Source organism: Bidens hawaiensis, unplaced genomic scaffold, assembly GCF_021521415.1.
Source record: "Bidens hawaiensis isolate Kalapana, Puna unplaced genomic scaffold, B.hawaiensis_p1.1 tig00046313_1, whole genome shotgun sequence".
Classification (NCBI taxonomy): Eukaryota; Viridiplantae; Streptophyta; class Magnoliopsida; order Asterales; family Asteraceae; genus Bidens; species Bidens hawaiensis.
In genome coordinates, this window is record NW_027505981.1 from 25405 (window position 1) to 42469 (window position 17065).

General features: G+C 32.8%; 2 protein-coding genes and 1 pseudogene across 3 annotated transcripts; all 3 read left to right on the forward strand.

Annotated features, from left to right (window-relative positions):
* The first annotated feature begins 714 nt into the window (after positions 1-714).
* On the forward strand, positions 715-5286 carry LOC143616238 (signal peptide peptidase 1-like). The gene is made up of 12 exons (XM_077089124.1): positions 715-749; positions 1475-1597; positions 1685-1800; positions 2392-2543; positions 2649-2734; positions 3396-3523; positions 3607-3657; positions 3756-3842; positions 4451-4520; positions 4603-4739; positions 4834-4911; positions 5083-5286. Exons 2-12 carry the CDS (start codon positions 1558-1560, stop codon positions 5149-5151), a joined length of 1014 nt encoding a protein of 337 aa, XP_076945239.1. The 5' UTR covers positions 715-749; positions 1475-1557; the 3' UTR covers positions 5152-5286.
* Positions 5287-7309: 2023 nt separating this feature from the next.
* Positions 7310-11828, forward strand: LOC143616239 (pyrophosphate--fructose 6-phosphate 1-phosphotransferase subunit alpha-like; annotated as a pseudogene). Its single transcript, XR_013150625.1, has 19 exons — positions 7310-7324; positions 7479-7651; positions 8057-8169; positions 8271-8345; positions 8428-8541; positions 8621-8688; positions 8762-8845; positions 8939-8992; positions 9105-9185; positions 9265-9361; positions 9444-9517; positions 9637-9747; positions 10516-10560; positions 10637-10693; positions 10764-10868; positions 10957-11073; positions 11141-11244; positions 11313-11478; positions 11571-11828. The product of XR_013150625.1 is annotated as a pyrophosphate--fructose 6-phosphate 1-phosphotransferase subunit alpha-like (transcript).
* Positions 11829-12962: 1134 nt separating this feature from the next.
* LOC143616244 (cyclin-dependent kinase B2-2-like) lies at positions 12963-15132 on the forward strand. The gene is made up of 7 exons (XM_077089128.1): positions 12963-13208; positions 13882-14023; positions 14109-14282; positions 14352-14445; positions 14540-14609; positions 14701-14839; positions 14922-15132. Exons 1-7 carry the CDS (start codon positions 12991-12993, stop codon positions 15012-15014), a joined length of 930 nt encoding a protein of 309 aa, XP_076945243.1. The 5' UTR covers positions 12963-12990; the 3' UTR covers positions 15015-15132.
* Positions 15133-17065: the final 1933 nt, after the last annotated feature.

Below are 17065 nucleotides of genomic sequence, written 5' to 3' on the forward strand. Positions count from 1 at the left end.
TAGGTGTCGGTGTACACATAATGTTATATTGAGCATGTCTGGACCCGCAACCTGTTCTGCCTAACACTGTTCTAACCTCTTAAAATTCGTTCTGACTTGACCCTTTCGACCCGAACCCACACCGACCCAAACCAAATGAACCTTTTCTGTATCGAACCATTCCAACCTTAACTTTTTAGACCCATGACCCGAATGGCCGAACCTGTTTGCCGATCCTTAATGGTAATAACGTAACACTTTAAGTTTTTAAAATGAAAAAAATATAGCAATACCATACACAAATTAAAAAGAATAAAATACTCGATTTATGGTATAATATTTTAAAAAAAATATTAACTTGTGAAAAATTTATAAACGTTTAAACATCGTGAGGGTGGTTGGTTTAAAATAAAGGGTATATATGTAAAAATTCTATAAATTAACAAAATATGATTAAAGTCAAAGGGGTATATATGAATAAATTAAAATCAACCGTAATATTGCCTTTAAAATGGCTTAATTTTATGCATTATGATTTGTACTTAATGTAATAAGCTTGGTATGATTACTTTATATATATTATAATAATGTAGTATAGATAAAATATATTTGAAAACCCTTTACACGTGTCACGACCTGATTGGGTGGGATGACGCTTAAATGAAAAAATAAACTAACTGAAACTTGTTGTATTTGCATATTTATTTATACCGGAAGACAGGGGACGACCACTGCCGGCGATTTTACTTTTGCTTGCAATTGAATTGAAGGTAACGAACGATTCTTCGTAATTTTGATCTGAAACTCAAAGTCAACGATCTCCGGTCGTCAGTTTGCCCTACGATTAGTTTTTTTTAAATTTATTATCATTTGATAGGGGTTTAGATCGATCCTACCGCAGCGTTCAGTTGCCCTAGGTTAGTTTAATTTCACTTATTAGGTTTAATTGATCTACTAGATTTGTGGTGATAAAGTTAGGGTTTCTGTTTGAAAGTTTAGGCTAATTTTTTCATGTTATTTGACTATGATTGGATACATAATAATTTGATTATTACTCTACATCAAAAAATTAGACAATACACTAGTAATTAAATTACTAATAACACAACAAAAAGGTAACAAAATACAATATTACCCTATGTGTAATGATCGACACTCGGTTATGTGTAAACTACAACCGTACCACCAGATGACTCTTTCCTTCTATAAAATCTTTCTACTCACTATTAAGACACTACAATAAACTGATCACATATATTAGTGTAGTGTAGTGTAGTTATATTCTGTTGTTTTCGTTAATATATAGGAGTTCTCACTATTGTATTCGTATCATATGAGAGAATGAAAATACAAAACACGCACAAACACACTTACCTTTTCTCATTAACCTTTATGCGATTAAACTTTTGTTCATCACAAATTGTGCCACCCCAATAGCATTTAATAGTTTAATGAACTTTTGTGCAATTAATAAGAGAATGTCTTTCAACTGTAGGCACTAGATCCTGCTTTCATCTAGCAACCAAAGATTCACTTTTTATTCAGCTTTCTGTTGAAATCTCTTATTTTTATCGAACAATGAAGAATGGTGAACGTGCTGCAAACATTGCTCTAGCAGGTATTGTTATCCCCTCCAACTAAACATTTCATTGATCTAACTCTTTCAATACACAAACTTATATTTCCATTTATGCTTATTTTGCAGGGTTGACACTGGCACCACTAGTTATAAAAATAGACACAAATGTAAACGTCATATTGACTGCATGCCTCACAGTGTTCGTGGGCTGCTACCGTTCTGTCAAGCCGACACCTCCTTCGGTAAGTATACCAGTTTCTATGTTACAGTCATTATTTGAGATTTTGGCTTAATGTTAGGTTAGAATCCTGTTAATTACACAGGTGATGGGTTGAATAAATATAATGTTAGGTTCTTAGTAATAAAAAAGTTATGTTATTAAAACATCCGTGTATTGCTTGTATATTAGATGAGTTGAACAAAATATTATGTAATCTGTTAACACATACTTATAGATCACTCATAAAAATAGTTATTATCATTATTCATCCTTTTTTAATATTTTAATGAGCATAGTTTTAAACTTGGTGATTTTTGGACTTAAATGGAAGCTTCTTTATAAAAAGGATAAGTTTATTTAGTTATTTGGAGACTTAAAATTGTTATTTGGAGGCTTAGATAACTATCCATATTTAAATAACAAGCATCCATATTTAACATTATATTAAAATATCTAAAAAATATACTATCATTATTTAATAGGAGGGAGAGGAGGGAAAACGCAAGTTGAGAAGGCCTAGAATGGTGACAAATGTCCCCAAGTTTTTTTTTTGTTAGTTATAGAGATAGAGATATGTTCTAATATACGATTTTCCTTAAATCTTTTTCATCAGGAAACAATGTCTAATGAGCATGCAATGCGTTTTCCCTTAGTTGGAAGCGCAATGTTGTTGTCTTTATTCTTGCTCTTTAAGTTTCTATCAAAAGACTTGGTCAATGCAGTGCTGACTGGCTACTTTTTTATACTCGGGATCATCGCTCTTTCGTATGTTCTTTTTGTTTGCACAGTTATTTCTTCTTTTGTAATTTAGAATATAACAATTCACCTATTTTATTTACTAACTTTAATTGGATTTTTGTTTTAACACAGGGCTACACTCTTACCTGCAATTGGACGGTTCTTACCAAACAAGTGGAATGATGATTTCATATTATGGCGACTCCCATATTTTCGCTGTATGCACTATTCTCTTTTTATAGGCATGCAAATGAGTCAAACGTTGAGTAAACTGTTCATAAACCGTTCGGCATGAGGTTTGTTTATACAATGAATGAACGGCCGTGAACAAAAGTTTCTGTTTATTTATTTATTCAAACGAACATGAACACGTGTCTCGTTCGTTAATTATGTTTGTGAACCTTCATTTATGTTCGTTCATTTAAATTCGTTTATGTTTGATCGTTTGTATTCAATTATGTTCTTTACTTTACTTTTCTTAAGTTCGTTCGTTTGCATTAATTTATGTTCTTTACTTTATGTTTGTTTAAGTTCGTTAGTTTCCGTTCATTAATGCATTCATTTTAATCTTTAGGCCTTATACAATTTAGCTAGCTATAATAAATTTAATAGGCCCAACACATTACTCTTCAGATTTACTTTCTAATGGTTTTAGCTCAGTTATGTTTGTTCGTGAACCGTTTGTTTATCTTGTTAATGAACAAACATAATCTAGCATGTTCATTTTCTTAACGAACAAACATGAAAAAGATTCTTTTACTTGTTCGTGTTCGCTTGTTCGTTTGTTCAGTTTGTTTACCAGCCTATCTTTTTATTCTCTTTTCGCTGTTTGATTACTTTATCTTCACAATGACCTTTTTTTCCAACATTTGTAAACAGCTGTTGAGGTCGAATTCACAAGATCTCAAGCTGTTGCTGCCATTCCCGGTACGTTTTTTTGTGCATGGTATGCTGCACAGAAGCATTGGCTAGCTAATAACATATTGGATCTTGCATTCTGCATTCAGGTTTGCTCTTTAAAGTTATATAAACAAATATGTAATATTCTGAATATATGTTTGTTGAATATGCTCTTTTTATTATGTTGTAGGGAATTGAAATGCTTTCTCTTGGTTCTTTCAAGACTGGTGCCATTTTATTGGTAACGAAATATACTTTATTGTCAAAGAATGAGTTTTGTTTATATATTTATTTATTTTTAATTAAGGATTCTGATGATGTCATGGTTGAAAATTGCAGTCGGGACTCTTTGTGTATGATATATTTTGGGTGTTTTTCACACCTGTGATGGTCAGTGTTGCTAAATCATTTGATGCACCTATCAAGGTAATATCCAGAGTGCAAAATATACATGCTAGGATTAGGCTGTAAACGAACCTATTGCTCAGTGAATAAACGGACAAACATGAACAAATTTTTTTGTTCATTCAGTTAAATGAACGAACATGAACACAACTCTCGTTCTTTCATTTATGTTTGTGATTCGTTCATTCACATTTGCTCATTTATACTAGTTCATTAGTTTACATTTGTTCGAGTTCGTTTACTTATATATTCATTTGAATTTTTATAATCATTGCAATTTAGTCTAGTTTCATAAAATTAAAATATCACCCAATCCTTAAAATCTAAATTTATAATATAAAAATATCAAACTGTTAAATTTAGTCTAGTTTATGTTTTTTTAGGCATAAATGATTGATGTTTATGTTTACTTGTAATTGATGTTCGCTCGGCTATGTTTCTTCATCTATGTTTACTTACGTTCGTGAACCGTCTGTTTTTACTATTAAGAAACGAACATAAAGCAACACGAACACGATCACTTTCTTAACAACTGAACACAAACAAGAAAACCTAGTTCGTTTGATTTCCGTGTACGATTGTTTGTTCGATTAAAGTTTATTGAGAATGATTTTTCTTTTTTTTTACAGCTTCTATTTCCATCTAGAATAGAGGCACGTCCGTTTTCGATGCTTGGTTTAGGAGACATTGTAATTCCAGGTATGAAAGTAATCAGTATTGTTTAATATAGTAAAATCATTGTTTTAACCAATTAACCTTCTTTAAAATTGTTTATTTTCAGGAATTTTCGTAGCATTGGCACTGAGATTCGACGTGTCAAGAGGGAAAGAAAGCCACTACTTTAAAAGTGCTTTTCTAGGATATGCAGTTGGTTTGGTCTGTACAATTGTTGTCATGAACTGGTTTCAAGCTGCACAGGTTGGTAATCCTTAACAAACAGAAGCACAAAGGGTACCTATTTGCCCTTTGTGATGGTTGATTGTATGTATATTTAATGTCGGTTTTCTTGCAGCCGGCTTTATTATACATTGTACCCGGTGTTATTGGGTTCTTGGCTGCTCACTGCTTATGGAATGGAGAGGTCAAACCGGTATGCCTTCGTGTCTATATACCAGAATCCAATATACTTTGTTTATACTTCTTTAGTTATTTTGTGGGGAAGGAGTTGGCAAGAAGGGCGGGTCAGGGGTTGAATAGTGGGTCAAATGGGTCATATTTAATATGAGTTGTACGGCTGATATGTTTACTTCTTGTTGTGTAGTTATTGGAGTTTAATGAGTCAAAAACAGCTGCTTCAGAAGAGGAAACAAGCAGCAAGAAATTGGAGTGAAATGATACAGGATTTTTACTTTAGGTTTTGGTCTAACTTAAGCAATTTTCATAGATTTTGCAATCATCTTTTTAAATATTAAAATTTTTTAAATTTTCATAGACTTTTCAACTGCCAATTTACTTATTTTTCCTAGTTAGCCTTTTTACTATGATTTTCTAAAACCACAACCATTTTAACCGGTTAAAATGGTTGTATGTTCTCTATAAAGTTGAACCCAAAAACAAGACTCTCGCGGTACGGGTCCAAGACCATAAGAATCCGTCTTTTGTGTGTAATTATGCTTAAAAGTCTAAAATCGTGGACGCATGACATCATTTAGTTAATTTCAGTCTTGACCGTGTAATTTTTGCTAGGAAGTGCAAATAAGTCTATCCGTTTATCTAGCATTCGTATTATAGTCGAGTAGTGTAAGTAAGGTTTTGAGTAATATTTCTTGGCTATACAACCAAGCGTTCTTTAACTCGGTGAAAGAGAGAGGAGGAGTCGATGTAAAGAGAAGCTCCATGATAACAACTTGGATTGATCTTTGCAAACCCCGTCACCGTTGCGTTCAATTGTCTGATTATTGATAGAAGGTTACAACTTACAAGTATAATGAGTTTCAAAATGATCTAAAAATTTATTAACATAGTGCATTAATTTATTCTTATTCTTGAATTAACCAAACAATTTAATAATAGCTGGTCGATGATGGATATGACGTAAGAAATTGTGTCTTTATCGATGGTGGAAAATTTTTGATAAGTGGAGGCATATAAAATATAGAAAGAGAATAAAGCTAGGCTATTTAAAGGCCCAAATGCATAATTAGGTGTTGCAAAAGTGGTAATAAATATATGACACTTAGTGTTCTGTTACATTTTCTTAAAGAAACTTAAAAAAATAAATATGGTTTATAAAATAATAATCATGTTATAAAATAATCATGTTAGGCTTGTAAATTTGTTAAAGAAAATTAAATTGGTGACGTTGTGGTGCTAGTGGGTGGCGACAACGATAAAAGGGGTAGTGACAATGATATGAGAGAAGAAGATTTTAAATATTTTTTACCAGATACATTATTATATTAAAATTGGTGGTCGGTAGGCATGGCCCACCAACACCTTTTTCACATGCTAATATTCATATTTCATCAAGTTACATAATTTATCCTAAGTTTCAGTAGGTTATATATACACTCAACCCCATTACCACCTTTTTTTTTTCATTTGCTAGAATTGAAATCTCAATTCCATTTTTAACCAATTTGGTTGGTAATTAAAATTAACTTTATCAAATTCTCTCATTTAAAGGAATTCAACAATATTCCACCCGTTTGCCAGTCATAGGTGTGGCACGGAGACGAAGGAAGTGACCACATCCCCTCTTGGTGCTAGTGTCGTGGCTGACGAAAAACAAAAGTCCGAACGAAATAGTTCGAACTTACGTTTACCCCAGATGTGAGTCTACTGAGTAACAATGAAGTTAAATCCAAGCTAACCTGTAGCCTTGTTATGCATACCAAGTAAGGACTCTCTATTTAATAATAATAATAATAATGGGCAGGCATATTAATTAGTTTTGAAAAGAGAGTAATGAATAAACAAATATATGTTGTCATAGTCGTTCAAGCTAAGCACTAGGGGCGCTTTTTCTCTTCAAATTAAAAATATTATTCAACGGCGCATCCCATGGTTTCTTAATTCTTGGTTAATCACACACACAGTACATGATAATAATATTCAACAATGGCATATTCCTGCATATAATAATCACACACCTGGTTTCTGAACAAAAGTAGTTATTATTATTCTTCAACTGCGTAAAAACAGGGCAAACACACAAACAAATATGGATTCTGATTACGGACTTCCCCCCGTGCCTACAGGTTTCTTATTTACTTTTCGAATATTACGAGCTAGTTGATGATTTCATTTCATGATCTAAGCTCTATACTTATGGTTTGTGAATATGTTCATCGTGTAGTTGTAATTGGTAAGCCAAACATGATACAATAACACACAATTAAAAAGTATAAACAAGTCATTAATAGGTTGTTTAAGACACGAAACTTGTTAAGCCCAAACACAAACTGGTTTAGCTCGGTGTCGCGTTAACAGGACTCACGTTTGGTAAATTGGTTGTGGTATTAAGTATTTTGAATGGTATTGATTGTATGGTTTCAATTCTGGTAAAATACATCCGATTTGTATGTTGATCATACGCGTGATTGTGCTGTGAGCAGCTTATATATTATGTTTATATTTGATGTTTAGTTAGATTCATAGAAAATGAATTTTAGTGATGTTTGGATTTGGAAGTGTGATTTATTGGCATTTTGATAGGGAACTACTGTGAGAGTAGAATTTGGTGATGCAACTACTGCTTTGGACGTGTCTGGTGCTAGTGCCATCAGTCAATCATTTCCGAACACTTATGGTCAGCCTTTGGCTCATTTTCTTAAAGCTACATCCAATGTACCAGATGCACAGATTATCACTGAGCATCCTGCGATCAGGTATGCAATTTGTTTTCATTCACTTTCCTTTTAGCTACTCTAGTTTAAACTAATTATAGGTGGCAATTTCATCTCGTACAGGTCGAGCGGTTTGAAAGTCATCTGAAATTTGTTTTAATGTATATGACCTCCTATAACATTTTATGGAAACACTATCGCTTTTGTGATCATAATAAATGGATAACTATTTATAAATCTTTCCATAAAACGTTATAGGAGGTCATATGCATTAAAACAAATTTCAGATCACTTTCGAACCGTTTGACCTATTTGACTCATTCCCCTTTTAGAGGCTCTTAACATTATTATTATGAGTGGTTATTTGTATTATACTGAGCCTGACATTGACAAACTTTCCGTTGTACTACCATATAGCACGAGCTCATGTTGATTACCATTTGTCAGGGTTGGGTTGGTTTTCTGTGGTAGACAATTTCCGGGAGGACATAATGTTGTGTGGGGTCTACATGAAGCTCTCAAAATTCATAACTCTAAAAGTACTTTGCTTGGATTTCTTGGTAAGCATTCTATTAGTTCAGTTTGAATATCTCACACACGCACACGCACAAATATGATATGGTTATTGTTTTTAAGACAATCCTTTCATGGATGTAAATAGGTGGTTCTGAAGGCTTATTTGCTCAAAAAACACTTGAGATCACAGATGATGTTCTTGAAACATACCGAAACCAAGGTAACTTGCAGTTAAAATCAATTTTGTGAATCTGTTTTACTTCTTTTATGTATCTTAATTTATGACTGTTTAATCTTTTAAGGTGGTTATGATCTGTTGGGACGAACAAAAGATCAAATAAGAACACAAGAACAAGTTAATGCTGCAATGGCTGCATGTAAGGCTTTGAAGTTGGATGGCCTTGTCATTGTTGGAGGTATTATTTTCAATTATAATAATTATAATAATTGTTTTCTTATCTATGTTACTGATGTCTTTTGTTTTTAAAATCGAAGGGGTAACATCAAACACAGATGCTGCCCATCTTGCTGAGATTTTTTCACAAGCGAAATGCTCTACGAAGGTTGATGATTTTTGTAAACCGAAATGTAACTTTATAATATTATATTCTGTTAAATTTGTTTAGAAATTTGCAGGTGGTAGGAGTGCCTGTTACATTGAATGGAGATCTAAGGAACCAGTTTGTTGAAGCTAATGTTGGTTTTGATACTGTTTGTAAGGTGTGCATCCTATGATATTGACAACTTCATCGTTAATAAAGATTTTAAAAAAATATATACGGTATACTTATTATATAATTGCCATTTTTTTAGGTTGACTCTCAGCTCATCAGCAACCTTTGCACGGATTCTGTTTCAGCTGAAAAGGTAATCCACCTAATTTTGTTTGAAGTGGAAGTTTCGACCGTTTATATATAAACGAGTTGATATTGTTTTTTTTGGCCTTATCATGAAATATCTTAATCTTTTTTCTTATCAGTATTATTATTTTGTTCGGCTTATGGGTCAAAAGTCTTCTCATCTTGCACTGGAATGCACTCTGCAGTCACATCCCAATATGGTGCACATTAGTTTCTGTCATAAACTAAATTTAGCTGCATATTTATTGCATCTATTAACTTTCTATGTTATCTTTATAGGTCATTCTTGGTGAAGAAGTTGTTGCTTCTAAACTAACCATCTTTGACATAACAAAACAAATATGTGATGCCGTGCAAGTCAGAGCAGAAAAAGTCTGTTCTTTTTCCTGTTATTGTCAACTTACTGATTCATATCATCAAATATTCAATTATACTCTAAAATATGTTAATTTGGACAGAAAAGTATCATGGTGTTATTCTACTTCCAGAAGGACTTACAGAAAGCATTCCTGAAGTTAATGCACTGTTGCAGGTACCTCCTCACTTTCTATTCATGTGGTACGGTTTGTCACGGTTTATCTTTTAAGTTTTAACTTAAAACTAGAATATTCTGTTTTGCCTGATGACGTGGCATTAACATATTATTTCCAGGAAATCCACAGATTTCTTCGACAAGGTGTTTCCAAAGATAAAATACCATCACAACTGTCACCATGGGCATCTGCGTTATTTCAGTTTTTGCCACCCTTTATTAGAGAAGAGGTATGTGTGTCATATTTATGCATATGCGGAGTTGCAGACAGTCATGCCCTTGACTTGATTACTATTGAAATAATGTACTTTTTAGGCTTGTAAACGAAGCGAGCGAACACGAACGGAACGTGTTTGGGTTCGTTCGTCTAACCGTAACCAAACAAACGATTGAACATGGACACATATTATTAAACAGACGAGGTTGTCTTGTTCCTGTTCGTTCGTGAAGAAAATGAGCATGTTTATGTTCATTTATGATCGTTCGTTAACGGTATAACAGAGTATAACAGAACGACCATAACTGAGCATAGATGAACGAGCATAACTGAGCTACAACCAATTAAATGTAACGTCAAGAAAAATGTGTTGGGCATGGGCCCAAAAATTTTATATGAATCTATTAACGAACTTAAAAAAAAAGTAAACTGCAAATGAATGCAAACGAACGAATATACACAGCATAAATAATCGACTATAAACTAATGTCACGGCCATAAATGAAATGAGACACGTGTTCATTTTTGTTCATTTAACTAAATGAACAAAATTTTCTGTTCACATTTGTCGTTTATTTAATAAACGAACTTCTTGTCGAACTGTTCACTGAGCGTGCGGTTCTTTTACAGGCCTAGTAACTTTATAATCATATCTTACACATTACATGTTTATAAAAGTGTTCAGTGTAAACCCGAGTCAACCTATTTTGACCCGTACCCATTTTGCCACCTCTAAACTTCTATGCATATAATTTGTCATATATGATCTTTGATACCACAGCTTCTTCTTTATCCTGCATCAGATGACTCGGCTCAGTTGTCACAGGTACTTGGTTTACGTAATTGAATAAGGTTGTTTTTTGTAAAATTTTATTAATTGATTTTTGAAAGTTAACTTTCAGATTGAAACAGAAAAGCTTCTTGCTGTACTTGTAGAAGCAGAAATGAGCAAGCGACTGGTACAATATTATTTAACTTTGTATGTCATGAGGTTTTTAAAAACTCATTATCTATTTAATATATAAACAGAGAGAAGGTGCATAACAAGGGAAGAAATTTACAGCCATCTGTCACTTTTTGGGCTATCAAGCTCGGGGCTCTCTGCCTTCAAAATTCGATTGTGACTACGCTTATGTATGTTTTCTGCTTAACTAATTAAATTTTATATTTTTTGTTACACATTAAATGTTTGTCACGTAACCGTGAGGTAATAATTAATTAGGTTCTTGGACATATTTGTTACCATATTTTGGCGGCTGGTCTGAACGGTTATATGGCCACTGTAACTAACTTGAAGGATAATGTAAACAAGTGGCGATGTGGTGCTGCTCCAATAACTGTATGTTTTCTTGTAAATATAAAGTGCATTCATTGTTTTTTATTTTAATCAATTTGGAAATTTATAGGCTATGATGGCTGTAAAAGAATACGGTCGGGCTTCTGGTTCTGTGACTATAGGAAAACCAGTTGTTCATTCTGCTACTGTGGATTTAAGAGGCAAAGTATACGAGTAAGTCAACTTTGACAGTTTGAAAAGTCAAATCACTTATTATGAATCACTTTTGTTGATTATTGCAGGGTTCTTAGACAAAATGCAACAAAGTTCTTGATGGAAGATGTGTACAGAAACCCGGGCCCTGTTCAGTTCGATGGGCCCGGTGCTGATTCAAGAACTGTTAGTTTGCATATTCAGGATTTGGATTATATGGGCCGTATTCAAGAACTAAATACATATCTTGACAAGGTAATTTCCAGCCAACGGGCCAACTCAGTTGAACTTTATCGGTAACGGGCCAAACAAATAAAATGAAAGATTTTATTGTATTTCTTATGCAGGTGCGCAGCATTGTGAAACCGGGTTGTTCTCAGGATATTTTGAAAGCCGCCTTAAGTGCCATGTCATCAGTGGCGGATGTTCTTTCTGTGATGGCGTCTCCTTCAAATGGCACAATATGATAATATGTAGCACGGTAACTTGAGTTTATATCTCGTAATTTGTATGCTAAGATTTATTAGCGGCACAATATTTTGGTCGTTTGAATAATTAGAAATAAGTAATAACTGCATTTTAGGTTGAGAAATGCTCGTATATTGTAACTTTTTTGCTGGGTTGTGCAAAGGTGTATAGCGGAATAATGTGCTTGTTTTGATGGAATATTGATATCCTAAAGTACTTGTTTTATGGTAAGTTGCGAATGCGTGTTGAATGTTGATGAGCAAGTCCATTTGAGTTGTTTTATCTCAAACATGTCAAGTAACACAAAGACGGATCAAGTAAAAATATCCTTAATGCTCATGACCTTCAAATTATAATTGAAAAGAGATTTACGTTATTATTGTGTAATACTTTTTCTTTAATTGTAACTAACACGTTAACGCTATATAAAAATAAAATGTTGTTTTTATCAACTCATAGTAACAGAAATAAAGAGTAGGGCATGACAAAATGGATAGTAAATATGAGAAAGAAATTATATGCACAAGTCATGTGTCATGCATGAAATGAATGAAACTTCAATCATTTGTCATAAAAGAACGCATGGAAAAATATGGGTTTAAGAAAATATTGAATATCTAATCATAAATGTTTTTATAATTATATAATATGTTTCTTAATATCTAATCAAAAGGTGAGCAACCAGTGTAAATTGCCTCTAATCTTCGTCTTCTCGGTTAGAGATCTTTTGGAGTTACATTTTTATGTGGGCTAGGGGGGTTGAAGGAAGCGCTCCAGGCGTAGTAAAGAAGTCAAAATTAAAGAGATTATTGGCGACATTAAGGTGTTGGGGTTCTTGTTAAAGAGAGAATAAACTAGTTCATGTTCCAAACGAAAAATGACTTTCAAATAAATCAAAATCCAAGAACCGGACTTTTAAAAACACCTTCAAAATATACGCATTATATAGGGTCTTTTATACCCTAAACGATTCATAAAAACACTCATGTGAGTCATCTCTAAAACTCGTTCGTACAGCCTGAGACTCTGTACAAGACATGGAGGCCTATATAAGGCACATGACATGACATGCTGGTGTATGAATATAACATCTTTGTTTCCTTTAAATCATAAACAACTTACTTTTATAGATTTAATGAGGCAAACTTTTGCCCACATAACATTATAGGAGCGTGTATGAAAATCCCCAAAATACCCCCAAATTCAAATTTTAAACAATAACGTTAACAACCGTTAGAGCGTCTTCCCAAACGGCTATATAAAACCAAACCCTCTGAAACTTTTTTAATTTCGAAACAAATGGAGTTCTCAAAGACGGCAATGGACGCTTTCGAGAAGCTCGAGAAGGTCGGCGAAGGAACCTACGGCAAGGTGTACCGAGCGCGAGACAAAGCCACCGGCCAGATCGTGGCGCTCAAGAAAACTAGACTCGTGGAAGACGACGAAGGCGTTCCGTCCACTACACTTCGTGAGATCTCCATTCTGAGAATGCTGTCCCGTGATCCTCATGTTGTCAAGTACGTGTTTTTCTTCTGATCTCGTTTCTAGGGTTTTGATTTGATTTGTTTGAGGTTAATTAGATAATTTTGCACATTTAGGTCAATTTGCAGTCTAATTAGGGGTTCGTTACTGTAATTGAAGTTTTAGGACTCGGCTTCTTCGATTCTCGGATTCCGATCGCTTCAATTCGATTAGTTTGAGTTTAATTAGATAAATGTATATTTAGGTCAAAATTTCAGTCTGATTAGGGTTTCATGAATCTTCTTCTGTTTTGTGGTTTCGCTAACGGATTTATTTGAGTTTTTGAAAACTGTTTGGTTTCGGTTTTGTTTTTTTCGTTCCGGTTTTTACATTTAAGCTTGAAAATTTTTAGGCTGACAAATAAAGTGCCCAAAAATAATGAATTTGAGCATAAATTTTTTATATCAATTATTAAACAATTGGGCTAAATATTTGGGTTAGATTATGTATTAAATTATTATATATTACTTATAAATCAAAATAAAAATGAAAAATCTATAAGCTCGGTTTGGTTATTTCTCTTTAATTACACAAAAAACCGAAATTAACCAAAAGTTCGGTTTTTATGAAGACATTAAACCAAACCGTTATTTTGCTTTCGGTTCATTTTTTTTTTCATTGCACACGCCTATTTCTGGATCTAATTACAGTCATCATTTTACCATACAGGCTGATGGATGTGAAGCAAGGTGTGAATAAGAACGGAAACACTGTTCTGTACTTAGTGTTCGAGTACATGGAAACTGATCTGAAGAAATTCATCAGATCTTACCGCCAACATGGCGATAACATTCCGCCTCAAATCATCAAGGTACATACAATTTCTTCAAAAATCAGCTTTAAAATTTATTCTTGTTACGAAATAATATTGTTTTATTATTATACTTGTTGTGTAGAGCTTGATGTATCAGCTTTGCAAGGGTGTTGCTTTCTGTCATTCCCATGGTGTACTACACAGGGATCTTAAACCTCACAATCTTTTGATGGATCGAAAGACATTGATGCTAAAAATAGCCGATCTTGGGCTTGCTCGAGCGATTACTGTACCACTCAAGCAGTACACTCATGAGGTATCATTCTTGTTAGCATTTAGTACTATAAATCTATAATACCGTTCCTGATTATTTGTATCATTGCAGATTTTGACACTTTGGTATAGGGCTCCAGAAGTCCTTTTGGGCACTACCCATTACTCAACCGCTGTTGATATGTGGTCTGTTGGCTGCATATTTGGTATGAAAAGTTTACCAGATTATAATCTTATTTATATTAGCTTCAGTTAATGGAGATAACTAACATATGGTTTGTTCTTGTGTGAAACTTGTAGCTGAATTGGTCACAAATACTGCCATTTTTGCTGGAGATTCTGAGGTTCAACAGTTGCTGCATATTTTCAGGTTAATAGATGATAGCCTTTTTTTTATTATTTATTTAAATCAATTTCAATTTCTGGTTTCTTGAATTCATGTGACACAAGTTCTTGATCAGGTTATTGGGTACTCCGAATGAAGAAATTTGGCCAGGAGTAAGCAAGCTAAAGGACTGGCATGAGTATCCTCAGTGGAAACCTCAGAAGGTTTCAACTGCTGTACCGAATCTGGATGCAAACGGGCTTGATCTCCTTTCGGTATATAATAATTTCAACTTGTTTTTTGACTTACTGAAAGTAATTGAACTTTTTTTTAAATATTATGATTTTTTGTGTGCAGAAAATGTTTGAGTATGAACCATCAAGAAGGATATCAGCTAAGAAAGCAATGGAGCATCCGTATTTTGATGATCTTGACAAGACTTGTCTTTGAGATGATGCTGCATCTGTTGCTTGTCTCGAGCAAATTTGACTTTTTTTTTCTGGTGTTGTGAAATTAACCGTTGATATGTGGCTATTCTTAATCTGAATGAAATGATTAGTATTCTTAATTGTTTGTTTATGTTCCAATTATGAAGAGTAATCTCAAGATCCAGCCTATATTCTCATGCAAAGCAACACAATGTGGTAGCACTAGAAATGTATGTTAAATTTTACATGTTTGGGTGCGTTTATGTTGACACGACGTAACAATCCATGAAACGATATGCTAACACTTTGAAGGGCATGATGAAGTGAGAATATCATCAAGACACGATACCATGCTGTAGACTCATGGGTATCACAATATCCCATCGACTTTGTGTGTACCGATAAGGCGATAAATGATGTAAGTTTGAGAAGTACTTCAAATATAATAAACGCTTATGAGCATTAAAGTGTTACACTACGTTCATGCTTAACCACCTTACCACCCCACTAAAGTAGGAATAACCTCTTTTCTAGTTAAATAACTCATTTCAACATTTTATTTAAGTTTTCGTTATTTACTACTTCAAATCAATACTAAGTTTTCTAAATATTATTTCAATTCTGAAACGTCTTTTTCCTTTTCTTTTGTCTACAAGGGTTTTTTTTAATCAAAAATATTTTTATATTTCTTTTTTATCTATGTGTGTAGGTTATTAAAAGTGTATCTTTGATGAATTATGAACATGGTTGACTATTAGTAAACAAGTTTGACTTTAGTTGAGCAACACCAATTTTGATTGACTTTACTTTTCTTTTCGAACGGCACCCATTTTAATTAACTAATAGTAATTTTAATTGAAGACCCGAAACCTACGAATTTTGATAGATTTTTAATAGTTATTATTATTATTTTTTTGTTGGATTTTGTAACAACTTTTATTTAAATGCAACTATTTATTATCTCAATTCTGCTACGTGTGTGGCCACATCTTTTATTTTTTATTTTTAGATATTTTGTTATGAATTTTGTTATTAATTTATTAGCCGTTTTTTATTTTTTTATTAAGTTATATTTTAGATATGTTATCTCAAGTGACAACATTATATGCATTTATAATGTGAATGTAGTCTGTCATTGTTTAATCTAATTTTAGTTCGATTTCTCATTTCTAGAAATGTAAACTACACGGATTCTAATAAATGAAAAATATTAAAAACCGGTAATAAAGTGTTTAAACAGTTTAAGTTAATGGGATGGTAAGTTGCAACGTAATTTACAAAAAAAAAAAAAAAAAAAAAAAACGGTAGCTGACTATATATATAGTTATGCGATTTTGTACCATGTGTATCGTTACCCACATCGGAAAAACTTTAAGCACATGCTATTGTCTTACAATGTGCATTATTAATATCTTAAAAAATATTTAATACATTATTAAAAAATATTGAGAATTAGAGAAAGTTTCTAAAGAGTTTCATACTAACATTTGTAGGTTCACTATGAGGCATCAGGCCATTACATATAATAATTTGTTCGCTACACAGTTATAAAAATGTTTATTTTGTCCAAAAAGCGAAGAAGATTCTTGAAGTTGTCGTTATGATGTTTTCTATAAAGATTGAATATCTACTTATGTTAAATACAATTAAAGAATGCTAATGATAATGAAACAGTGCTTATAGGAAAAGTGATTTGACACGTGTGATCATGTTATAAATTTATAAAAATTAGTAAACCTTTCCGTGCGTTGCGACGAGAGCGTTGATACACAAAAACTCGTACGTTACGACGTGAACGTTAACAAAAGATAGAGTTAATAAAAATTTTTCACGCGTTACGACGCCTCACTTTTGAATAAATTTATATTGAAGCATAGTCATAAATATATAAGAAAAACAAATATTCTTAATGTAACTAAAAATTAATTATAAAAGTAAGTAATAAAATAATAAAATCATATTAAGAAAAACAAATATTCTTAGACATACAACTAAAAAAATTAATTACTTTTAATTCCTATCCACGTCCTTTAAAGCTATCAAAATTACAATTGAAATCAAATTAAGCTATAA

What these genes read in the sequence shown, in the direction of transcription:
- LOC143616244 (XM_077089128.1), top strand. Translation starts at nt 12,991, where the DNA reads ATGGAGTTCTCAAAGACGGCAATGGACGCTTTCGAGAAGCTCGAGAAG. An exon ending in CGTGATCCTCATGTTGTCAA is followed by an intron (nt 13,209 to 13,881) that starts GTACGTGTTTTT and finishes TTTACCATACAG; the next exon opens with GCTGATGGATGTGAAGCAAG. An exon ending in TTCCGCCTCAAATCATCAAG is followed by an intron (nt 14,024 to 14,108) that starts GTACATACAATT and finishes CTTGTTGTGTAG; the next exon opens with AGCTTGATGTATCAGCTTTG.
- LOC143616238 (XM_077089124.1), top strand. Translation starts at nt 1,558, where the DNA reads ATGAAGAATGGTGAACGTGCTGCAAACATTGCTCTAGCAG. An exon ending in CTCGGGATCATCGCTCTTTC is followed by an intron (nt 2,544 to 2,648) that starts GTATGTTCTTTT and finishes GTTTTAACACAG; the next exon opens with GGCTACACTCTTACCTGCAA. An exon ending in GGAATGGAGAGGTCAAACCG is followed by an intron (nt 4,912 to 5,082) that starts GTATGCCTTCGT and finishes CTTGTTGTGTAG; the next exon opens with TTATTGGAGTTTAATGAGTC.